Raw genomic sequence first — 24,781 nt, 5'->3', positions numbered from 1 at the left:
CAATAAACTGATGAAGACTGCCCCAGTAGCCTCTTCTGTCTGTATTTGAGCACCTTCTAAATTTCTCCTGCTGCCAGCCAAAATTACCATCCACAAAAATCACAGCTGGTGATAAGGGATCGTTAATCAGATTCTGAGCCCATCTGCTGAGGAGGCACAGGACAGGGACTTGCTCAAGCTGCCTGGGCTGCTGGGAGCAGCAGGGCTGGCTCTGTGCTGCTCCCAGCAGCCTGCCTGCTCACTCTGCTCTTGCTTTCAACCCCCTTCTGCAGGTTGTTCCAAGGGCTGCCTGGTGAGGAGTGTCCCTGGGGGCACAGCAGAGCTTCAGAAGGATGCCACACGTTGTTACTCCTGGGCAGGAGGAGGAAAAGGCTCATGAGGTGCTGGAGATTTACCACTTTTTCTTTTCTGTTTGCTTGTGGTTGCCCTTTGTGTTCCCCTTTAAAATGGTAACAAGGCCAAGCCAGTCCTCTGTGAAGCTGGAAAGGTACCAGAGCTCTGGGGACTCTTCGGTTTGCTGTAAATTACACTTTATTAAGGGTGTTGCTTGCCAATAACCACAGACCCCATGTGGTTCACAGCAGTTCCTGAGGTTTTGCAGAACTGACATTATGAACTGACTTTGGTCTCCAGCCTCTCAATGCCATTGGGTTTTGAGCTAAAATGCCCCCTTGCAGGAACCTAAAGTGTCTTAGTATTTTTTCCTTCATTTTTCATAGAAGGTGTCAGGATCTTATGCAACTTTTCAGTGCACACAAGTGCTGCTCTTGGTAGAGAGTGAGGACTGTTGACTCTGGCAGATGCCTCAGCAGACCTTGAACTCCCTGTGGTATTTTTCAGTCCTCTGTCCATTTGGAGCCTGGGAGCTCTGCCCAGCAGCTCCCCAGCCACACTGAGGGAGAGCCCTGGCATGGCTCCATGGTGTGCTCTGCCCAGGGCACCTTTTTCAGGCTGCCACAGCAGACAGTGCTGGAAGTCTTGCAGTTTAGGGGCATTTGTTCCTTTAAGAACTTGGTGAATTGTGACATGGAGAACTTGATGCTGTTTGTGCAGGGAAGCCCCTCTGGCTCTGCTGCAGAGCTCTCTTTTCTGGCTCTCCCTACATCCCTGTGATGCTCAGTCCCACCACACAACTTCTGCTATGGGGACCTGGGGATTTCAATGTTATTTGTCTTGATTATCATAATTTCTGCTCCATGGCCCATCTGCTTTCACCTTGGGGACTCATGAATGGGCCTCTCTCTCTCCTCTCTCTAGGGCTTCTGTTTGGCAGCTGTTAGAACATCTGTCTTTCCCTGCAAGGCTCTCTCTGCTACAGGGAGCTCTTCATGCAATTTCCTTGGGATCTCCCTGCTCTATTCTGCTGCAAGATCTCTCCTTCTGCCCAGCTCTTCCTCTGGAACTGCAACACAAAAACTTCCAGTGCTTTCCTCTGCATGAAGGGTGAGTAACTCCATGTAAGTTGTTCACTAAAAACAAGATGCAACTGCTTGAAAATTAAGAATACAGACCCTTGATGTAGAAGGTCTCAAAAGAAACACTTAGTGCTGGGTGTAGTAACAACCACTCCTGTGGTTTGAGGGTGGGAAGCATGGAGAATTTCTGCATATATTTCTGAAAAACAGGTGAGTTGGCTTTGTTGCCTTCTTGCCTCAAAGGGGTTGCTTCCTTTCTTGGCCTGTGTCAGTGAGATTCTGCAGAGATGGAAACAGATGAGTCACAGCTGGGACCAGAGGTAACCTGGAGAGGCAGCAGAAGAAAGGGGTGGAGTGCTCCTGTCCTGGGCTGCTCAGGCAGGTGGGATTTGCAGCAAAGGAAAATAAACAGGTAGATGTCAACACAATATCACTGCAAGTGGGAGTTGCACAAGCAGAAGGGTGTAAACACAACCAAAGGTCTCCCTGTCCAGTGTGGGTGGAATGTTCTGCACCTGCCTCTCTGCTCCTGAAAGGCTCTGTCCTAAGGGAAAAGTTCCTGGTTCCGGGTGGAAAAAGCTTTGCTTGATCACTCTCTGTGAAGCAGGCAGCTCACTGGTAGGGTCACAGCATGAATCTTCCTTATGCACAAGGCAGGAGCCCAGAGCTGAGCTCTGTGTCCCTCAGCTGACACAGGGGACAGCAGACACGTGCTGTAGCTGCAGCGTTTTCTAAATCCAAATTCCTTCTCTAGATCCTCGACAGGTGTTTGCTCTTCTCTCCCTTTACTCTGTCTCCTATTGCAAACTACTTCCCAAATTTAATAGCTTGGTTGGAAGAGAATTACTTTGCTCTTGACGGAACATGCTGAGTCAATCCACTTTAACTGCAGATTTGGTTTGCAAATAATATCTCCTTTCCGATAGGGTTCAGGTGTCATCGCTGTGGACATTGGCAGGAGTTTGCTTGACCATGACAGCTTTTACAGAGCCTGGCAATTAAGTTGTCAGGAATCATTTTCCACTGCCAGGAAGCATTAATGGATCCTGGCCTTGGCTGGAATAAGCCCTGGGAGATGGATATTGTAATCGGGATGAGAAGGGGTCCTTGTAGCCAAGGTCTGCATCGATCCAAAGGTCTGGAGTCCTGGACACTTGGTGGAACTGAGATAAGGGAAAGGTCAGGAAACACAGGGCAGAACACCAGGGGGAAGGAATGAAAATGAGGAATATGAACAGGGACACCATCCCTCGTGTTCCTAACAGAGCAGGAAACGTTGGCATTTGGAGAGGTTTTAGTTTTGCAGATGCACACTGCAAAGTACTAATATTAGCAGAGCTCCTGGATATGAAAGCAAATATTTTTCCACTAGGTAATCCCTAAAATTGTGTTGTTGTGGATTTGCTTTTCAAGTGAGAAAGATGTTGGAAATTTCCTTCTCTTAGAAAATAAAACTGTGATGATTCAACACAAGCTCGCTCTGTTTAAATCGTGTCAAAAAATAGATCTGCAAGCAAGGATTTTGATTACCAAATACAGAATTTGAAAAATGATAAGCTAGTGAGAGATTGGGAGAATTTAGGATTCCCAACTGAGAGGTCTACAATTGATATTAATCCAAAGAATTGCAAAAAATCTGCTTACATAAAGGACAAAAAAGCATTCAAGGCCAATCTAAGTTCCATTACCTGAATAGTGGGCAAACCTTGAGGAGATATTTGAAGAAAACTAAAGATATAAAGCGTAAAGAGATAACGTACACAGTGAATTTTCAGGAAGCAAACCATGCGTGGGCTAATACCAATCTTTGCAAAGTTGGCTGACTTCCTAGGTAAAGGAAGTACAGTACATCTAGTCTGTGCAGTCATTAAAGGCATTTGGCCTGCTGCCCCGGGGGATGGTGTCACTTAGGCTCAGCAAGGTGGGTCAGGCACTGGCCATGGGGGAGGTGGTAGCAGATGAGCAGAAGGTGCCATGATAGTTTTCAGTGAACAGCCAAAAAAGATGGATTTTTAGGACCAAACTTAGTATTTTTGCTCCTTGCTGTATTACAGGAAAAGTTGGCACGTACAGCAGAGCACTGCTGAGTTTTTCAAACATGAGAAGAGCAGGATTCCTCCCGCAGAGCACAGGGTGACCTTCTGGGCTCAAATTGCCTGGGCTCAAACTGGGCTGAGATACAGCGGTGAAGAGTACAAAACCACCCTCTGAGGTTAAATAATGGGGGGTTTGGCTATCAGTTGGCTGCTCAGTTGAAAATTATAGCTGAGGAGAAAGTCCTAATTGCATTTAGGTAGGCACAGGGGAGATGTGAGCCTAGGATGAGGGGAGCCCAGGCTGGGCAGAGCGTATGGGAGCAGAGGGGTCCTGGCACGGTCCCCACTCACCTCGAGGCACACCAAATCCCCTTCTTGGCACACAGCCTTGTATCAATCATTAGCCAGACATCCAGAGCTGGGTAAACACGTTTTTGGCTTTGAGTGGTGATGACAGGCTGGGAGCATTACCTAATGAGGTGGGACCACTTGATAGCGTGGTGTGCTATATATTCCTGCTCCTCCCTGCAATCTTCCTCTCCCGCACAGAGAGCAGGCAGGCTGCACTGGAGGGGTGTCCCTGGCTGTCATGAAGGTGACAGGACTTTTGGTGAGGGCAGCTCTTGCCCTTTGCTGCTGCTTGGGTGAGTATTCACTGGGGTACTGCAAAGATCGATTTGGCAGAGTCAGAGTTGAATTTTCATTTCAGTAAAAGCCTTTGGGTCTTGCAACATGGAGGAGAGCCTTGTTCCATGAAGAAATAACCTTCCTGAGGGAGGACAGCAAGGAAATTAGGTTTCAAGATTGAGGTTTCAGCAAACACCATGCAGCTGTTATCTTCTTGGTTTGTAGGAGCAGTTCTAGTGCAGGGTAGGGGCTTGCACGTGGCAGTCCTGTGTATACAGGCAAAATAAAACTGTAAAAATGGCATTATTACCCATGTGAGCAATATAAATGCAAACTTTAACCTCTAGGTTGAAGAGTAAACTCCCATTGCACTGAGAGTTTACTGTGCTACTCCTGGTAACTGAGAATGATGTACTTGGAGATGGACAGTGCTGGTGGTGATAATTATCTTAAACATGCATGTCCAAACTTTTGAAAGTCAAACATAAAAGTCTCTTAGGAGAGATTAAAATCCAAGAGTATAGAATTGAAAGTACTTGTATCACTTACCAGTAACATTTTAGGGGTGGATAAATAGATGTGCTCTCACAAGGTTTATCACCCCTCAGAAATACAACAAAACTGTATTTAGTAACTTTTAATACATCCTATGGCCATTTACTGGAATAATATAAAACTCCACATTTTCCTAAAGAAAATAAGTGAGTGTTAACTAATCACTGAATTAACTTGTTTCATGAGAATATTTACATATGTGTTCTCTGCATATTAATAATTTGTGGTTCTTTTTCTGTCTCCATTTTTTTCTTTCAGGTGCTGCCTTTGGAGTTCAGGTGAGCTACACATCTATTTATTATGTTCTGTTCAGGCTTCTGGTAAAGTAGAAGCAGCATGTAGCTACCCAGTGAGCACATAGGTTAAATCTAATGAAATCTTTGCAGTTAAAATAATATTTCCCGGTGCATGGTTGAACGACATTTCCAATTTCACGAGAAAGTAAAAGATCCCCATTTTTTGCAATATTTTCGGTTCATTAAATAAAATGAAAAAACAAGAAGTAATTGTACATTCTTATTATATTAACTCTTAGACATAATTTAGTTACTCCCAGCCAAAGGCAGTAGCTTGCCTCCTTGTGAGGAAAACTGTCTTAGGATGACACGCTCGAAAACATCAAACACCGTGACTCTGATAATTGCTTCCATACAGCAAGGCGCAAAGAATTCCTTGCATAAATGTCTATACCTATATCACAGAGAGAAAACCAGCAGGGCCTGAGCTGTGGATTTGTCTGCAGGTTCCTCCCACGCAGCTAGGAGCCTCCCAGAACTCTCAGGAGTGCAGCACGATCTGGAAGGATCCGCTGCGGAGCCGAGGGGCTCCCAATTACCACTGCCTTCATTAGGCACTGTCTCACCCACAGCCAGCCTGCCTCCCTGGACCCCAGCAGAAGTGCATAATCAGAAATTTCTGTAGGGAAGATTCCCTCCTCCTGATAGCCTGAGCAGATTCCCAATAATGGCTCTAATTTGCCTCCCAGCAGCAGCTGAAGGCGTGGTGGTGGTGGGAGGATGCTGGGGGGTTTCATTGCAAAATTGAGGCTGATTCTGAGCTGCTTCCACAGCTTGATTGCAGCCAGTACTCCAGTGGCATTACCAAGGATGGGAGGTCCTGGGTGGCTTGCCCAAGGGACTTGAAACCAGTGTGTGGCACTGATGGCAACACGTACAGCAACGACTGTGGGATCTGCCTCTACAATGCGTGAGTCCGGCTGGGAACCCCACAGAACCCCACAGGGGCAGGGGTGGCAGCTTTGTAGCCCAGGGATGAGGAGCATGTGCCTTTGCAGCTGGTGACAACACCCCCAGCCTTAAGGTGATGCGGTTCCTTGATCCCTGACACAGCTCTGCTTTCTTCCAGGGAGCACAGCGCCAGCGTGGAGAAGGAGCACGATGGAGAATGCGACCCAAAACCTGTTGTGGTAAGACAAAGTCTATAATGGGGACAACTCAAACACCATGCAGATGTGGAACAGGATGTGAACAGCTGATCTGCACAGCCCAAAATAAAATCTGGTGATAACCAAAGCTGAGAGGGTTTTTATAGGTTATCTGATACCATCTCTGTTGTTTTCTACTTCAGACTTCAAACCTGTCTAATTGGGAATAAAATAAAAGTAATATATTGGCTGAAGGTTGGATCTCACCACCTGGATACCTCCAGCAGGATCCTATGAAGGATCTCACAAAACCCAAATCACAGTCCTTCTTAATATCCCATTTGCTTTTTTTTCATTGGGAGAGAATTCCCACAGAATTCCTGGTTTCTACTTTTGATAGTGAAATTGGTTTGATGCTGGATTTGTCCCCAAAGGCTGAGGGAGAGTGAGAAGACTATGCAAGAGCATTATATTTCATATCAAAAAAGTGTTTTGGTTTTTTTTTTTTTTTCTCTCTATTCCTGCTATTTTTACAGGTTGATTGCAATAATTACCGTAGAGCTGTAGTAGATGATCACGTCGTGGTAGCGTGCCCAAGGATAATGAAACCAGTCTGTGGTTCAGACAGCTTCACTTATGACAATGACTGTGGGATCTGTGCCTACAATGCGTAAGTTGTGTGCGTGGAATGTCCTTCTGAATAATCAGCAAGTTGAGGCTCTCAGAAGCACCTCTGTAAAATACCAGTTTTAAGGCAGATGCCTCTGTAGGTCTCCTTTCTTCTGGCTTCTCATGGTTCTTCAGCCAACTTGAGTTTTCTTCCCCATTTTTTTGTCTGTGCTCATTAAGGGAATCGCAAAAAGAAGCAGAACAGAGACATGAGCAGATCAAAGTGTTGCTTGTAACACCTAATTACTCCTAACACTTAATTCCCATGGGAGATGGGAATATCTGTACTGTTAGCAGCTGCCATCTGCAGGGCACATTCAGAGAATTCAGGCAGTTGTAATGTCCCACAAGGAGGGTGGGACCCTGCTTTGATGTCCCAGTGCCTGCAGGGTCATGGGGAAAGTTATTCTCAATGCTCCCTAACCAAAGCTTTTCTTCCTTTCAGAGAACATGACACCAACGTTACCAAAATACATGAAGGGCCCTGCAAGGAATCTGTTGCTGTGAGTGCAATATATGTCAAAAAATCAATCTGTTGGGGCTGCTAATAAAATCCTGAGGACCTCACAGATTTTGCTAGGAAGCTGCAAGAGGTCCATAGGCCAAGGTGTTCAAGGGTCTCAGTCCATTTTTTGCTTTTCTGCATGGTGGGGGTGGGTTTGGCATCCTCTCTGCTCCAGAGAGAAGGTCACCCCATGCTTACCACACCAAACTGAGGAAAGAGGAAGGAGATGGATATGAGATGAGGAGTTGACTTGTGTCCCCAGGAGGAGGTGGAGGGACAGAAGATTTCTCTTGCCAACATGCTGTGCAGGTTGGCAGTTTTCTCTCTGGAGACCACAAGAGTTTCCACCCTCAACAGCAGGGATTCAAAACTCCCATGCTGGTTGTAGTCACAGATGTAGTGAGACTCATAAGAGCCCTAAGCATAAATATTTATAGAGCATAGATTATTGTATCTTTGTCTGAGGCCAACAGTCTGAATCCTCAGAAGGAGAAGCTTCTGTATTACAACACTAAAATTCTGGGATGTAGGAAGTCCATTCTCCAACAGATAGATAACCATTCTTTCCTATCCTTTCAAATCTGTACTGAACTACAGGGAATCTGATGTGAGAAGTAACTACAGAGTTGGAAAAGTGTGGAGAAAACCAACACAAACTGAAACAGCATTATTCAGATATTGAGCTGTTGAAAAATGTTTCTTACTAAAGTCAAGATTTTTTTTTTTTTAAATGAGACAAGGCCAAAAATTTAATACATATTCTTGTGCCTGAAGGACGTCTTCTCCAAGACAGTCCTTTTTCTTTACTCCTGGAGAGCTAGGATAATATTCAGAAGTGTAATTTCTGATTGGAAGTTTAGCTTCAGTGTAACAAGGCTTTGTCTTGTTACAGAAACAGTTGAGGCTGAAATACAGAACAAAAAGGTTTTCAGTCAACTTTCCTTGCATAGCAAGGGCTCCTCCAGAGTGATTTGTCCTTATTTTGCCAGGTTGACTGCAGCAGGTACCGAACACAAACCGCCAAAGACGGAAAAAGCTTGGTATTCTGTCCAAGGGACCTGAACCCAGTTTGTGGCACAGATGGCACCACCTACGACAACGAGTGCGCGATCTGCGCCCTCAACGCGTGAGTGCCCTGCCCTGAGTGCTCCTCCTGGGTGCCAGCACTGCTGGGCAGTCTTGAACTGTCCTGCTGCATTTCTGCTCCTGTCTATTTCTTCAAGTCTCTTAGAAATGGGATGGTTTTGGGTTTGCCTTGAGTTTTTCTGGTGCCTTCTGTGTGCTCATGAAGAGTCATAAGTCATCTCCTTGGATGAGTCTGTGGGCTGAGCAGAGGAAGGAACGATTCAGGATATTGCTTTAAATTGCACATTATGAGGTGGAATGGGCTTGGTAATGAGTGAATTAGCAATTCTGAGCACTTTTTAAAAGTCTGCTTCATGGTTTGCTTCATTTTGAACATGACTTTGACCAAGAGGTTAAACATTTATTTTGCTTCCCTCTTCCAGGGAGAAAAGGACCCATGTTGGCAAAAGGCACAGTGGACGATGCAGAGAGAAGACTGATGAGGTAAGGGTTCAATATAAGGTTTACTCCTCTTAGCTGCATCAACTGAAGGGTTCCCCGAGGTGACATCTGCTCTGAAAGGGAGCTGGCCTGAGGTCTGGCTTTCTCCACCTGTCTACAAAGTCTTGTCAGCTCCTTGTGTTGAGGATGCTGACAAATCCCACCTGTCCTGAGGCAGGTGTCCTCTGGGCCCTCCTTGCCCAGCAGCTCTGGCAGATAGGCTGGATGAGAGCTATGCACAGAGTCCTCACAATGAATTCACACCTACAGCAGCCTCTGGGGTGGGGACATATTCTGAAATGTGGAGCACACCTGAAGTTTTGATTGGAATGTATCAGCTGCTGTGTAGGACATGCTAACACACAAATGTGGAAGTCATTCAGTTTGGGCTTTGATCTTCCTTTAATGATGCCCTTCAAATGCAAAGTCCAAGTTCTTCCACAGCACAATTTAAAAGGGGTCATGTTTTAAATTTTTAAATTTTTTTTGTCTTTTCTGGCATATCTTCTAGTTGGGACTGACCAAGGTGCTTAAGCCAGGGATTTGGCAGTTTACACACAGTGCTGTGCAGTTCCCCCGTGTGAGAGGGTTCAGGCCGAGCTGACTCAGCCTGGTTTAGTAAGAACTGAGTTGTGGCACTGGTGCTGTTAGAGACATGGCAGAAGATTATGATGGAATTTTTTTTAAATTGGAGAACAAGGTCTTCCTCAGGTTTGATGCTGCTGCTTTTTTGTAGCTTGACTGCAGTAAATTCCCAAGCAGAAAGGTGAAGGGTGGCAAAGACCTGGTGCGGTGCCCCAGGATCCTGCACCCGGTGTGTGGCACAGACGGGTTCACTTATGACAACGACTGCAGCATCTGTGCCCACAACGTGTAAGTATTGCACACGGGACTCTCTTCTGGAGTGGCAAGCCAGGGCTAGTGCTCCAGAGGGCTTTTCTTTTGGTACTAACATATCTGTGTTCCTCTGAAGACCTTGTCACCTGGATTTTGTTCCCTGATGTTCTTTTTGCTCCTTGGGGGAGTGTGGGAGAGCCAGCTCTCAACCTGAGCACTCTGTGGGCACTGGGCAGGAGAAAGAGTGGATGGGACTGTGGTATTTGGGCAGAAGAAAGAGTGAATGGAGCTGTTATATAACACACAATGAGGAGACCTGACTGGTCTGTTACCACTTAGAATTACACTTTCTAATGATGGGGAGAAGCTGGTTCAGCAGGCAGTCAGGTGCCTCCTTTATCATATATAGTGGTTATGGGTTTGGTTTGATTTCTGTGGGCTCAGGTGGGCTTTCCCAGGGCTCAGGTGGTGAGTGTGCTGACCCCATCCTCTCCCTTTCAGACAACACGGGACTGATGTTAAGAAAAGCCACGATGGAAGGTGCAAGGAGGAAAGCACTCCTGTAAGTGCTCTTTTAGCTGTTAAATAAGCACCATCCATTCTCTCTGCAGTCTCCAGGAAGACCCTGGCTGGGCTCAGTGCACCCAGGGATGGTGCACAGGGCTCATGCTGATGCTGTGCTTCACCTCAGCTGCTCACAGCTGACAGTGTGCTGTACAAGAGGGAAAGAGAGGATGAGAACAGGCCAGGACTTCAGAAACAAAATGTCCCAGTACTGCCAATCTCTGAACAGAAATCATCAGAGGCAGCCCAAGAACCATGCAGCCCATTTTAGCACAGTAGGAGAAGAGGCAGAAAGCTGTGTTAGATGTCTGTGTATTTATTCAGTGCTAGGATTTCCATTGCACTAGACAGGCAGGTTAAAAAAATCCTTTTACTCTGGTCAGCCAGGACAAATCTGCTCTCAGGTGTGTGTACAGAAATAGCTTTATTATCCTGCACAGTAACAATATGTGCTGATAATATCTCAACACATTTATTCTGCTTATGCAGAGCAGCTCTGAAGCACCAAAAATAATTTCATGCGTCCTGAGGGACTGCAATATATTTTCTGTAGAAAAGGCACGTTAAAATGTGATCTTTGCTTTAATTTGTTCTTGGACCACATGGGAAATATGGATAATAAGAGACAGTGCACTGGGGAGACTGTGCAAAATGACAGTGAAGTGTCAGTGATGCTTAGCTAATGTAGAGTGATTTCCAATAGGTGTTTGTCTATTGATCCTCAAATTTTTAAACTTTTAGATTTTATATATTGTAAATATTTTTGCAACAGAAGCTGGTGAAACACTTCTTGCTGCTCTTGGAAATGCTGTAACAAAATCTTGGATATAGTAAACTGTGTCAAGCTGCACTCAATGTCAAACACTTCAAATCAGGTTCCTCAGGCTGAGTTAGGGGATGTTTAGTTTAGAAAGTAGGAAAAAAAAAACTTCAGTGAAAGTCTTGTCAGTAAGTGGAACAGGCTGACCAGAGAATTGGTGGAATTGCTGTTTATTGGAGCTGATCAAAGGGCATGTGGATATGGCACTTGGACATATGGTGAACATGAGGGTTCTGGATTAATGGTTGGCCTCGATGATTTAAGAGGTCTTTTCCAATCTTTATGATTTTATGAATGCTGGATTTAAAACTTGTGCATGTTCTGCTCCAGCAGAATAATCTCTTTTACCAGCTGTTCCCTCTGCTAGCAGAAACCACCAAACTACAATTACATAATCAATTTCTAATGCAAGTCTAAACTTTTAAAACCCTCTGATTTTCCCCTGACAAAGACCTCTAAAATCACGAGGACCAGAGTGGGCAGACTGTTGCCCTGTTCTTCTAAGTTCTTCTAAGCTTTCTGATGTTTACATTTTTCTAATGCAGTTTCTCACATGCTTTTCCTGTAAATAATGATTGTTATGCATTCTTTTCTGGAGGAAGAGAGAATTGATAGACTTTTAGTTTGACCAGTGTGGTTGGAGAGGTGGCAATTTCATCCTCCAATCCATGGTCACTTGTGAAGTTCTATAAATATCGGAGTTCAGAAATAAACTGCCCCTTTTTACATTAGACATCTCAGTGTGTGCATGTCATTCATTTAGTGTTGTGCTGTGACAGGCAGACTGCAGAGGGGACTCTGACCCCAAAAGTGACCACGGTTGCTGTTTTATCTGTCCAGGTTGACTGCAGCACGTACCTGAGCGGGACCAAATCCGGAGAGGCCATCGGAGCCTGTCCCTTCATCCTGCGCGAGATCTGCGGCACAGACGGCGTCACCTACAGCAACGACTGCGCCCTGTGTGCCCACAACATGTGAGCCCTGCAGGCCCCCCTGAGAGCCACACGGGGTTATTTGCTGAGCGTTCTTAACTCTGCTTTCTCTTCCAGTGAATATGGAACCCAGGTGGCCAAGAAGCACGATGGAAGGTGCATAGAAGAACCTCCTCAGGTAAGTGGCACCTGAAGGACAGGAAGAGTTTGAGCAGGTGCCAACTGCACAAGCTGAGCAAATGCTGGGTGGCCTGGGGGGTGTAGCCTCCACGGGGGTCACACTTGTGCTGCCCTTCCTTCTGTGGGTGAATATCACCCTCCCATGAGCAGGAACATTGTGCACTTCCTGCACACCATCAGGGAAAGAAAGAGGAGAGGACAGGTGAGGATTGAGTTATGAGACAGGGAGATGATAAATGGTTAAAGGCTTTACACAGAGAATCCTTTTCCTACAGCACTCAGTCATAGCTGCTGCAGGAACTTAGCAGAATGTTTTGGCAATATGGGCAGGGGATGCAGAGGGCCCAGGGAACCCAGTGCTCTCTCAATGCTTGTGTTTTACAAAAGGATGTTTTGCAACGATTAGAAAATTGCCCATGTTTTGAATTCTGATATCTAAGGTATCAGGGGATTCAAACCCACCTCTGGTTTTCGGTTTGGTGTAGGTTGGTTTGGTTTTTTTTTTTTGGTAAATGCAATGTAATCTAATATATACCAACATGAATCATGTAAAAATACCAGATTAGCTATATTTGGCCAGCTCTAAACTATTTACTCTCACCGGGGAATAGAAGAACAAAGCCACCTCATTAGCATGTGTTTGAAAGAGTCAACATCCCGAGTCAGATATTTCATTTCTATACAAACAAACTATGAAATGTCATTCCTTTGTTTCCCGAGTACGCTCTGTGCTCAGGCCAGTTGAGATACATAAATCAGGAATGAGGAGTTCACACTGGAGAAACTGGGAGTGCTAAAACACAAGGCCAGCTCCTCAGCTGACGTAAATCAGCTTCCACCGCTGTCAGTCCTGCTGGCAGCTCTCAACACTGGGAACCATCCCATTGCAACAAAAGACCTGTCAGCACATCTCCCCTCCATTCTTGTGGGCCTTGAAAAACACCTTGGTCACAGTCAGCCCCCTTGCAGGAAGTGCATAAATCGTGCTATTTTGATTTACAGATTATTTCTGAGCTGCCTGTTGTAATATCCTGGTGGGTTCAGTAAGGTATAGGGGCATAGTGATAAATGCAGGGCTCAATGAGTAATGTCTACCTTCCAGCCTTGATTCAGTCTTCTCCAGGGAAGGCTGTGAAAGGAAATTGCTAGTTTTCCATGAAGAACGAGTTAATATATAACCACAATTTGTCATCTGGCAGAGGCATAAGCAGGGGGGATGTGCTGGGGGCTCCCTTGCACTGAGCAGAGCCGTGGCAGAGCCTTTGCTGTCCTTGTTTTCCCCAGCTGAACTGCAGCCAGTTCCGCAGGACCACGCTGAAGGATGGCAGGGAGCTGATGGCCTGCACCATGATCTACGACCCCGTGTGCGGCACTGACGGCGTCACCTACGCCAGCGAGTGCACCCTGTGTGCCCACAACATGTGAGTGCTCCTCTTGCTCCCTGTGTGCCCACAACATGTGAGTGCTCCTCTTCCTCCCTGTGTGCCCACAACATGTGAGTGCTCCTCTTCCTCCCTGTGTGCCCACAACATGTGAGTGCTCCTCTTGCTCCCTGTGTGCCCACAACATGTGAGTGCTCCTCTTGCTCCCTGTGTGCCCACAACATGTGAGTGCTCCTCTTGCTCCCTGTGTGCCCACAACATGTGAGTGCTCCTCTTGCTCCCTGTGTGCCCACAACATGTGAGTGCTCCTCTTGCTCCCTGTGTGCCCACAACATGTGAGTGCTCCTCTTCCTCCCTGTGTGCCCACAACATGTGAGTGCTCCTCTTCCTCCCTGTGTGCCCACAACATGTGAGTGCTCCTCTTGCTCCCTGTGTGCCCACAACATGTGAGTGCTCCTCTTGCTCCCTGTTTGGCTCTGTGGGAGCTGGGTAATCTGCAAGGGCTCTCTCTGAAACCTTGTGCTGAAGGGATTCTGTCTGTCTGTCCCCGTTTTCCTGCTTGCCTTGCTCGGTGTTTGATATGAGTGTTCAACCCCACAGAGGGGTGCACCAACAGGGGACAGTGTCTGGTCTGTGAGGGCAGGTTTTTGTTAGTGCTGAGCTGGTTGATCTGGAAATGTCTGTGACTCCGTGGGAGTGAGGTTTGTTCTTGCTCTGTGGCTGTAACAGGGAAGGCTGTGGTTAATAACAATCTCTCCTTCCTCCAGGGAGCATCGGACCAACCTTGGCAAGAGAAAGAACGGACCCTGTGAAGAGGATATTACAAGGGTGAGTGGGAAAGGATGGGAATGAAGAATGAAATTCAGTGTCTTTTACACTCCTGGGGGACTGTCTTCTGCTCTGGGCTACAAATCAGGAGGTGGTGCTGTGCACACCTGAGGAGATCCCTTGGGAATTTCACACTGCTCATAAAACAGCCAACATCCATCCCACTGCTCTGCAATAAAGCAGGAAGAGATGTGGCAGTGAGCAGAAACAGTACAAGATCACATCTGCCATCAGGAGGACACTTGGAGTTGGTTATGATGGTGTTACAGCCAGTTCCATTACTCAGTGGGGTGTCATTCCTTATGCTAGGGGGGGTCACACTTTGCTCTCAGGCAGAGGGGACTCAATCCCTACCTTCTGTGTGCAGGCCCTTTGCAAGGACTTCAAAGAAGTCTCTCCTATGTGCACCCTGGAATACATGCCCCACTGTGGCTCTGATGGCAAAACCTACAGCAACAGATGTGCTTTCTGCAACGCCTACCTGTACGTATAGCAGTGAAACCTTTCCTTTCCTCATTGATTCCTTCACCTGTGTGAATGCAGGGCTGACTCATCATGCCTTCTGTCTAACTGCTTGGGGCATATGCTGGACATTCACAGGTTTTTTGCATTGTAAGGGAAATGAGAAGGGCCCATTTCTGTGATCTGTACCTGGCCTCCTGTTTGTTAGCTTTAGAAGTATTTTATTGATTTTCAGCAGCACTAATCTGTTCCACAAGCTCACAAGGGTGTGTGGAAATTACTTCACCAAACCAACTGGATTGTACCAAATGAATGAAAACATTTATCTTTCCTTAAATTAGGATAATGAAAGGGTTTTAAGGGGTTTTGGGGTTTTAAGGCTGTTCTTTATCTCCAGTCAACCCTAAGCCAATTCTTGGGCCAGTAAAATGAGGAAAGGGGCATCAGCCATGTCTAATTCTCCTCTCTCCTTTTCTCACCAGGGAAAGCAGGACAACTCTCAACATCATGAGCTTGGCTGAATGCTAAGTCTGTGCTGGACTTCAGCCCAGGAAGACAAACTCCCTTCCACGTGTCTTCCCAAGGGCTGACCTTCTCTCGTAACATCCCTTCAGTCTGCCTTGTTTCCTTAGCTCCTGAAGCACTTGTTCAATAAACTGACTTGGCAAGGTTCCTCTGTCTCAATGCCGCATCTCTTCTCTTCTGCCTCATCTCTTCAAGTGCTGGATGTCTATTTTTCTATTGATGTTCTCCACTGCCGACCAATGTGGATAGAATTTTCTGACCATGTGTCAGTGCCAGCCCTGCTCTGGTGAGGACCTGGGCTCCCCTTGGAGCTCTCAGTCCTTTCCTTGCTACTCAGAGTCTTCTTGTCAGTGTTAATCTTCTCAAACCATGATATCTCTGTGTGACGTGACCACAGAGTCCCTCTCTACAGTCAGTGCAAGGAGGCCTTTGCCTCCAGAGCATGGTCCACCTCCTCCACAGGGACATGCCAAGGATGCAGGTGGTGATTTGCTCTTGAGGAGAGCACTTTTTGCTTGGGCTAGAAAGGGAAATTGGCTGCCTGGGCAAGAGGTGCCCTGTCCTTGTTCCCACTGCCTGTGGAGCCTGTCCCATGGCAGAGACAGCAGCTGCTGCCAGGAAAGAGGATCCCAGCCTGCCTCCACTGAATTTGTCCACAAGGTCAAGTGCAGTTTAAGGATGTAATCTACAGGAGGGGAATCTTGAGCTCCATTCAGGTCACAGGCAGCAGAAGTGTCCACTCATAAAATAAGTTTATTGATGCAACAGAATATCTCCAGGACAGCTGGGCAGTGATCACCCCTGAGGTGGGGGACAGCCCTGGTGCATCACTGAGCTGCTTTTTAAAGTCACTTGGAAAGGAAAAAGACGCAGAGGTTCACTTGTGACCAGTTTTAACCAAATGTATAACAAGTCATAGGAAAAAAATTCTGCCTGATTGTCATTTTGCCTACTTTTTTGAGGCCAAGTTGCTCAGGACCTGGTGATATAATTATGTCATTGAGGTGGTACGGGTGGAAGGGAGGCAGGGGGACCTTGGGGCTGCCCTTCATCTCTTGGCTGTGCCATTGCCTCCACACGAGGTCACCAAAGCTATTGCAAGTCTAATATTTCAGGGATTCTTCTGGACTGCAGTTGGTGCCTCCCTGATTCAATGTCCCATTGTAGTTCACCAGAGAATAACACAATTATTTGGATCAACTTGGAAAGTCACTCTTTGAATTGTCAGGCTAGAAGAATAGGCTGAAGGCAAATGTTCCTGATTTGGAGGTATTGGGGGTATTGTACCAGGGAATGAGGCCACAGTACCTCTGTGCCATTAGTGTCCATTTTCAGGATGATTTGTAACTAACAATGGCCTATTGTGCTTCTCTTGGGTCCGTGTCCTAAAGCAAATGTTCTTTTGGTTTATATAACCTTTTTGCCATTTTCTGCTCAGGTGTTTTTGCAGAACTTGCTGTTTTACTCTTGTTTAAGTGTTACTTGGTTATCCTCAGGGATAAGACCTGGATAATTTTTTTCTTCTTGTGGACTTTGGCAGCCTTTCACTTGGACTGTGCTCTGACCACTGGCTTTTGCAAGCCTTTGCAGTAAACTGTCAAGAGCCAACTCGATGGCATTATCTTGGCACAGCCAAAGCCTTCTCTGTGAGGCTCATTGTCTGGTGACACCAAAGGCAAACAAGAATTCAAGGAGGCACGAAGTTGAGATTAAGTCAGAGCCATCCAAGGAAGCAGCCAAAGGGGTTAGAGGACAGAGGTTTCCCCACAGAACTCACCAGTAGGTTTCATGTCGAAGTACATAATGGAATAAATCACTAAAACTGGGCCAGGAAATGGGAAAAGCCTGACATTGGAGTTTAAATATCCCCCAGGCTCAGGGGGTGTTTTATGAAGCAATATAACTATAAAAATAGGGCAGCCTTCTCAGGGACAGCGTGGTTTTCTGTGCCTTGGAGTTGTTTTTCAGCTGTTCCATGGTTACTGACTGAGTGTATGTTACTTAGATGATTTCTTTCTGCTTTGTATTGGAAATGGCCTCAAGTTGCACCAGGGGAGCTTTAGATCAGATGTTAGGAAAAATTTATTCATGGAAAGGGTTGTCAAGCACTAGAAGAGGCTGCTCAGGGGAGTGATTGAGTCACTGACCCTAGGGAGATTTAAAAGATGTATAGATGTGGTGCTTCAGGACATGGTTTAGTGGTGGCCTTGGCAATGGTAATGGTTGGACTTGATGATCTTAAAGGTCTTTTCCAACCTAAACAATTCTATGATGAGGCAAAGACAAGCACATTCCAGAGAGAAAATTAAATTTTCGTGGCTTAGGAGAGAAGTAGAGCAATACCAGGTTTCAAGTGCCACTAGAGACTTGAAAGGTGGTGTCAAGGCAGAGTGGACTGAGCTGGGAGCCTGCTTGGGCACAGACAGGAGTGGCTGGATGGGTGGGTGTTACTGTGGTGGGAAACAGAAAGAGGTGACAGAATAGTTGAATTTGGAAGGGACCCCTGGAGGGCATCTGGTCCATCCTCCTGTCAAGAAGTCCCCAGTCACCTTATGAGCTCAGTGTTTGCCAAACTGCAAACAGCAGCCATGGCTGTGTGGGTGACAGATGTTTTCGTGCTGCCCAGCCTGCTGCTCCATCCCTGCTCAGGTGCAGGATGCTGCAGAGCACCGGGGCTTTCTTACTCACCTTGAGCTGCCTGAGCAGCTTCAAAATAATCAGGTTTGTCTCAAAAATCATTCCACAGTCATGCTGGGAAAGCTTGGTTTTTAACCTGGAAAGAGGCACTGAAAGGATCAGGTGCAAGCACAGACCTAGTCCTGCTTTGGTGGACTTTTATTTTTGCTCTCTTGCCATGAACAGAATCGGCCTTATATGAAGTGAAGGAAAAAAATGACTTTGCAGAGCCTGCAGAGGCTGCAGCAGGAGGCATGAGAAACGCAGCTGGTGCCACTCCAGAGGCTGCCTGGCAGCCACAGCCCTGGGCTCTGGGGAGGGGGATGGAGCTCCAAGGCTGGACCAACTCTGACGTGTTTCACACTGGTGACCATCCAGCCTCAGGATCTGTGACCCTGTAAGTGTACCAGAACATATCACAGAGGCCATGTTTTAAAAATATAAATGTCCTCTCTCTTTCCGTGTTTGTCTGACTTATCTTTATAGTGTTATCAATGTTTTTTGAGTCTACAGTCATTTTTCTTGCAACACAAAGAGGGGGAAGAATGAGACGAATCATTTAAATTTTGATTGATAAGTGGAATGTAGAAAACAGTACTTAGTCCTTTCATATTGAGCTGGGAATTTTTTTTCACCTTTTATCAGCACTCACACATCTGCAACTTGTAAAAAAAAGCCCCACAACTTTTCCTTGAGTGTGGCTGTACCTAAACTTCCTTCAAACCCGTTATCTAAAAATCTGTGCCCTTCAAAATTATGTCTGCTGATAATTTGCCTTGGTTTAGCTATTTTTTCATGTGCTGCATTTGTTAGTGAGGCATGTGGATGGGCTCAGACACTCTGTCACTCTCTTGAGGGATGCTGGAGAGTGACAAGGCTCATCCCACTGATTTTTAAATATTCATTTCAGAAGAATATTCAAATTATTTTTAAAGCATTTTTATAACCATATGTTCCTCAAAAAAAAAAAAAAAAAGAAATCCAGAAATAATTATTCAAACTCATTGTATCAATTGCACCATCCTATTTAACTGACAGTTGGCAAAGAAAATAGTTTGGGAACTTAAAAAATTTCCTTGGACCTCTGTGTTTAAAGAAATATATGGCCCTGTTATGCACCCATTTCATCCATCAATATGTTCACACTCAGAAATGTTCATTCTCTTGCTGTAATTTAATGTTTGATACAGTTTTATTTGATTCTTTGCCATGCCCTGGGCTCTGGTTGCGTGCTCTCCGCGGATCAGCGAGTAGGGAGGCAAAAAGCAGAGAGCAGCAGTGGAAGGAGCCTGTCTCCAGCTGGCAGACATCCACACAGCCCAGGAGGGCTTTCCACAATTTCACCAGCTGAGGTGAGGCCCCATGATTTTAAACATAACATGAAACTGCAAAGAATGAGTGTTCACACAGTGTGCTGCTTCCTGCCTATTTTTCATGCATAGAAGTAAAACGTTAATTTTGTTCAAGCCCCCTGAAGGATGAGGAATGTTTGGATGAATTGCTGTGGGCTCTTTCTTGCATTCCCTTTAAAGCTGGGCTGCAGCCCATGCCCCAGGGCCATTGCTGGGGATGGCCAGTCAGGGCCCCCTGACCAAGTGCTGGAGAAGATCCGTGGCACAGATGGTTCCACTTACACCAGTGAATGTGGGATCTGTGCCTATAAAGTGTCATTCTGAAGGAAAGAACATGCTTTCTGAGTGACAGTTCCCTAGCCCCTAGCCTCTCCCTGTGCTTTTCCAATTTATCCTCCTTTTCTCCATCTCCACTTGCTGTTTGTGCTTGGGGGTAAATCACGAAGATTTAGCTGAGAAAAAAAAAAAAGCTGAAGAAAGTATCTGGGGTGGAAATTCAAATGATGCAGCACATTCAGATGGCAGAGGTTTGTTGACTGATAGGTTTATAATAGTCAGAGACAGTAAAACCACTTCATTGTTGGTGGTTAACTCGGGTGAACTCCCCATCACTTGCATCATTTGGGACTTTTATGTACATTCAGCACTCGTGTCCCTTTGGGAAAACGGTCGTACTGAGCCTCTAATGGCAGACTTTCAAAAAACACAGGGCACTCAGGGCCTTGGGAGCAGCAGTGCTTCCAGTGCCTAAGAAGGAAGGCAAAGGAAGCAGCAGCCTGAACTCCCATTGCTCTCGGTGGCAGCATCCCAACGGTGTCAGCCGGGTGCTGAGCAGGCAGCGCAGGATTGGACGTCAGTGATGCAGATACCTTCTGTTGACATTTTATTTGGCAGTGATTTAACACGAGCTTTCTAATATTGCTGTTCTCCACAGGCTGCATTCCAAAGTAGGAAGGGAAGGAGTGCAAAATGATGCAAAATATGAGACAAGTAGGAGAAATATTTCTTTGCTTTAGGAGCATTCGCAAACAGCCTCCACTGACAGCAGCAGGAAAGTGCAGAATAACACGTTTCAAGACCAGAAAAGGAGGCACACAAAGCCTCTGCAGAGATCGGTGCATTCAGTTCTCCTGAGATAAGAATGTTTTGTCAGATTGCAAATGGGGCAGTGCCCAAACCAGGGGAGGTAGGGGCCCTATGATCACGTATAATATAGTAGTTGTCAAGCATTTATAACTTACTAAGTAAATACTTGGTTATTTTGGGTTGCTTTGCTGCTGCAATAGTTCAGAGAGGGTAGAATTCCTGCTGTCTACCTCAGTTTTACTGTAAAATGGTAAAATCCTGTAATTTGGCATCCTTTGCCTTTCTGTCAGCACCAACTGTGCTTCACCCATGTCCAGATGCAAAGAATCAGCCAGTGGTCTCATTAAAGCTCAGCTCTGCAGAATAAATGAAATTGTTGCCCTTTCTTTTGATGTTAATAATGAAGATGTGTTCAGTGGTTATGATGCTAATAGTTCTTCAGCTATAGAAGTTCTTTCCATCCAGTTCAGCCTCTCCCAGCCAAGTGTTGAAGCTATAGCACCATGATATATCCTGCCTCTCCTCCTCTCCTCCCTGCTGTTCCCGCCAGGAAGAGCAGTGAATTTCCATTCTTAACCTATTGCACCTCTCTCTTGTTGCTGCTTTATTTACAAGAGCATTCTTAAAAACCAAACCCTCATTCATCCCATATCCCAGGGGCTCCTGGTTTTGTTCCCACACAGGAAAGCAAGCACCTTCACTTGTCTTTTCCAAACATTGTTCCTCATATGCCTTTTTGCTGGTTTGTTGGCTGATAAGGTGAGACCTGGGGGCATGTTTTTTTGTGGATGGTTTGGGTGTGGATGGTTTGGTGCTCTGCTTGCTTCTGTTCTGCATCATCCTGTGGTTTCACATGGAAAAAAAGCTTTGCATGGGGATGTGATCCCCTGATTTTTCCTGGGACAGAGTGATGCCTGCAGGTAATAGTGGCCCTCCTGGTTGCTTCCTCCCATATGGGATTTTTGCAGGGGGACATACCCTTGAAGTGTTTATCTAACTTAACCCCCCCTTTACAGCAATTCCTCTGCTACATGTCACTGTCTGTGTATAAACTTCTTCCCCCTGGTTCCCCTAAGTTGGGCAGAGCCTCAGCTCACCCTGTTCTGAGCTCAACGAAGCAAATCCCAGACCCAAAGGGCTCAGTTACAGATTTATGGATGATTGCAGACCTGGTGCTGGTCCAAAAGCCCTGAGTCCAAGGCTTTGGCCATTTACCCAGGGAAATTCTCCCTTGGTTACATACTGCTCCACGTAGAGCTTAGGAAGGTCACTCCTTTTGGGCTCTGATCAAGAGCATGAAAGGAAACTGTAACTCATTTACTGCCAGACCTGCCCAAATCCCCAAATTATGTGGTACTTACCAAAAGGAAGGAGATGTAAGCATTGAAGGTTAATTATCCTTTTGTCAAGAACACTTTGTGATCTATAGACATATCTGTCAGTCTTACAAAAGAGAACTGAGGGGAGTGAGCACTGGAGGCATGTCCCCATGATAAATTAATGAGACATGGCAGCTCACTGTGAAGAGATGATCCCTGTGCTTCCAGTGAGACAATAACCTGGCTCCCCAGCCAGCCTGGCCACAGATTTTGTGCTGCAGTCACATCCGGGGTGGTGATCCCTCTGTAAACAAACTCTGCAATGCAGCTGTCCAGGGATCAAACCATCTTCCTTGAGGCCTTCACTTTGCTGCTCCATGTGCAGCAAGTGCTCATCCCAAACACCCCAGAACACTTTTCCCAACCCACTTTTCCCAGATCACTTTTGCCTGCCAGTCAGTTAAAATATCTGACCTCTGCCTCTCAGCAGTGACACTCCTTGGTGGGTCACAGAGCTGCCTGAAATCCGAGGGACACGGCCCCAGTCCCCCTGCTGTGTGCTGTTCTGGTGATGGGAGTGCTGCTACATGACTGGTAGCTTGAAAATGTGTTCAACTATTCCCTGGTTTATATAACCTCAAAGCAATTTGCTTTCATAGCCGAACATGCTTATTCATTCTATTTTAACTGTGCATTGAGCTATAAATATTGTCTCATTGCAGATAAGAATCTATTGAGTTTTATTATTTGTTTTTCTACCTTGGGAAGATGATTTTCTCCTGAAGGAGACTTTCCCAGCCCTAGCAGTGAAGTTGCCTGATTGACTCTGTCCTGCCAGGCAGCCATGAATGGTGTCAGTCTCAGGTCAGCTGCCACTTCCCTGCAGCCACCTCCTCATTGTTCCTGCTTGGGCTCTGGCAAAGATGAGATGAGTGCTCAGTGATGCAGAGCTGAGATCACTGAAGTGTTAGGGAAACTGATTAAACCAATGATTTCCTGTTCTTCTGATCAGCTGCAGGTTAATACCTCAGTGTTACCTCCAGCCCACCTTCCCTGCAGTACATTCACTTCAAAGAGCAATAACCTGGGTCAGTGTCCAGCCAAATTGTGTGGGCTGCTGCCTCCTTTTTCTGGTGCTCATTGTAGCATTGTCCTGCTTCCCCATGAGTTACTCCTGTCTTCTGCAGTGGAGCCCTGACCTGACATCCTCATCATCCAGAAACTTCTCAGAGCTGGAGCACAGCCCGAGCTGGGCAGGTGAGGGATGGGGACGTGTCCTCAGAGCTGCTGCTGAGACCCTTGTCTTGTCCAGGCTGCAGCACAGCAGGGAGGTGGATGATATTTTGGCACCTGATTTTCCCTGGTGCAGATGACTTTTCTTAAGATTCAAACGCTCTTCTGGAGAAGGGTTGTGGTGGCAAAGTGCTGGGCTCCTGCAGAAGTGAGGAGACTTTGAAATCATTGAGAGCAATAATGTCTTGAAATGTGCATGGTTTAGTGCGTGGTTTTATTTTAACAATGATTACAATCCACTCTTTCTGTTGTGCCATGTTTCTGGTCACCCCCTGTAAAAAACATTCTGGGAGCTCTTTGTAGAGCTGTGACTCTTTAGTAAAGGCTGGAGGAAAATTCTGAGAAGACTCTCCTGGGTCATAGAGAAATATTATGATTTTTTTATTAATAACAGCTATTTATAGGAGAGAGGATTATATAAGTACAACATAAATAAAATAATTCAAGTTGTAAGAGCTCTCCAGAGGTCTCTGGCTCAAACCCTGATCAAAGCAAGGCCAAAGTCAGAGGCAGGTCAGGGTGCCCAAGGCCTTTCTTTTTCAGTTGGGTTCTCAATAGCACTGAGGAAGGACATGCATGGCCTCTCTGCTTTCTGTGCTTGATCCTATTCATGACAAGGAATAATTCCTCACATTCATTCAGAATTTAATCCTTTTGCCATGCAGCTTAGAGAAGACTCTGGCTCTGCCTTATCTCTAACCCCATCAGGGAGCTGCAGACAGCAATGTGATCCCAGCAGCCATCTATTCTGCAGGACGAAGAAGCTCAGCTCCTTCAGCTTTCCTGGAATGCCCTGTGCCCCTGTCCCTGGGCAGCCTGCCTGCCTCTGCTGGACTCGTTCCCATGTGTCAACATCTGCCCTTGTAGTGGGGCCAGATTCATTCAATTCATTGCAAAAGTAATGTGAAACCATGTTAGCCTTCACCTGCAGGGTACAAAGTTCTGCCCATGGTCTTATTAGTTCAGGAAAACATCCACTGGCATTACCTGGATCAAGTTCTATTTAATAAGTTCATAAACACATGGATATGTTTTGATAGTGAGATGTTTTTAATCATATCAGTGACTTTGTTTGCTTTATTGCTCAGTTCAAATGAGGCCTTCAAGCACTGGGTAAGAGGCAGAGCTTCATTTGTGCTGCATTGGTTTCTCCAGGCATGTGGCTCAGTGCAGTTATTTGCCACACTGTGGCCAAAAGAAAGCCAGAGATGAAAACTGTAGCCTGAATTGTGTCTAGCAGGAATTTTGGAGTGATTTAGAGGCATTTTCATGAAAGAGCTGCAACCAATTGGTATTTCCCACCTTTGCAGCAGTTATTTGTTAATTAAATAATGTGACAAACCCCAGGAGTGTTTTGCAAAGTGTATTAAATGATTTGCCATTAATTTATCAATGTGTTATTTATGCTGAGGAGTTGCATATCTGCTATGGAAATTCTTCAACCTCAGTTTTGATTCTTTCAGAGAATAGGAAATTGATACTGAAAAAAAACTGAAATGGGAAATGTAAAGCAAGAAATTACATGAGTAAGTCAGAGAGGATGTTGTATAATGGCCAAATCCTGCCCTGGTGTCAGCACACAGGCCTCGTGGTGCTCAGGACCATAACAGGCAGCACCCTCAGGTGTGGCACTGCCTTTGCTTACCTGCAGATTACAGAATCGTAGAATTTTTGGGCTTGGAAGAGACCTTAAGGATAATTTTGATCCATCCCTCTGCCATAGGCAGGGACATTTTCCACTGTCCCAGGCTGCTCCAGTCCCTGTCCA

The 24,781-nt window shown here is 45.9% G+C and overlaps 2 protein-coding genes across 3 annotated transcripts in view; both read left to right on the top strand.

The window, feature by feature from the left end:
* The window catches only part of LOC118692301 (serine protease inhibitor Kazal-type 5-like), a 42,360-nt gene extending 41,993 nt beyond the window's left edge, over positions 1-367 (top strand). Inside the window, exon 10 of the mRNA XM_036392029.1 lies at positions 273-367. Coding sequence (XP_036247922.1) covers positions 273-296 — 24 coding nt within the window. The 3' untranslated portion in view covers positions 297-367. The remainder of the gene's footprint in view (positions 1-272) is intronic.
* Positions 368-1,298: 931 nt separating this feature from the next.
* LOC118692299 (ovoinhibitor-like) lies at positions 1,299-15,434 on the top strand. Of its 2 annotated transcripts, none has more exons than XM_036392027.2 (16): positions 1,299-1,443; positions 4,892-4,911; positions 5,703-5,839; positions 5,999-6,059; positions 6,554-6,687; positions 7,132-7,189; positions 8,181-8,317; positions 8,700-8,760; positions 9,494-9,630; positions 10,096-10,156; positions 11,819-11,952; positions 12,028-12,088; positions 13,375-13,511; positions 14,240-14,300; positions 14,668-14,783; positions 15,245-15,434. In XM_036392027.2, exons 1-16 carry the CDS (start codon positions 1,329-1,331, stop codon positions 15,288-15,290), a joined length of 1,476 nt encoding a protein of 491 aa, XP_036247920.1. In that variant the 5' UTR covers positions 1,299-1,328; the 3' UTR covers positions 15,291-15,434. The 2 variants fall into 2 exon arrangements, with proteins under 2 accessions (XP_036247920.1, XP_036247921.1); XM_036392028.2 differs by lacking the exon at positions 1,299-1,443 and adding an exon at positions 3,833-4,095.
* Positions 15,435-24,781: the final 9,347 nt, after the last annotated feature.

This window comes from Molothrus ater, chromosome 15 (assembly GCF_012460135.2).
Source record: "Molothrus ater isolate BHLD 08-10-18 breed brown headed cowbird chromosome 15, BPBGC_Mater_1.1, whole genome shotgun sequence".
In the NCBI taxonomy this organism is placed as follows: domain Eukaryota; kingdom Metazoa; phylum Chordata; class Aves; order Passeriformes; family Icteridae; genus Molothrus; species Molothrus ater.
Note: the sequence above shows the minus strand (reverse complement) of the source record. Positions and strands in the feature narration are given on the sequence as shown.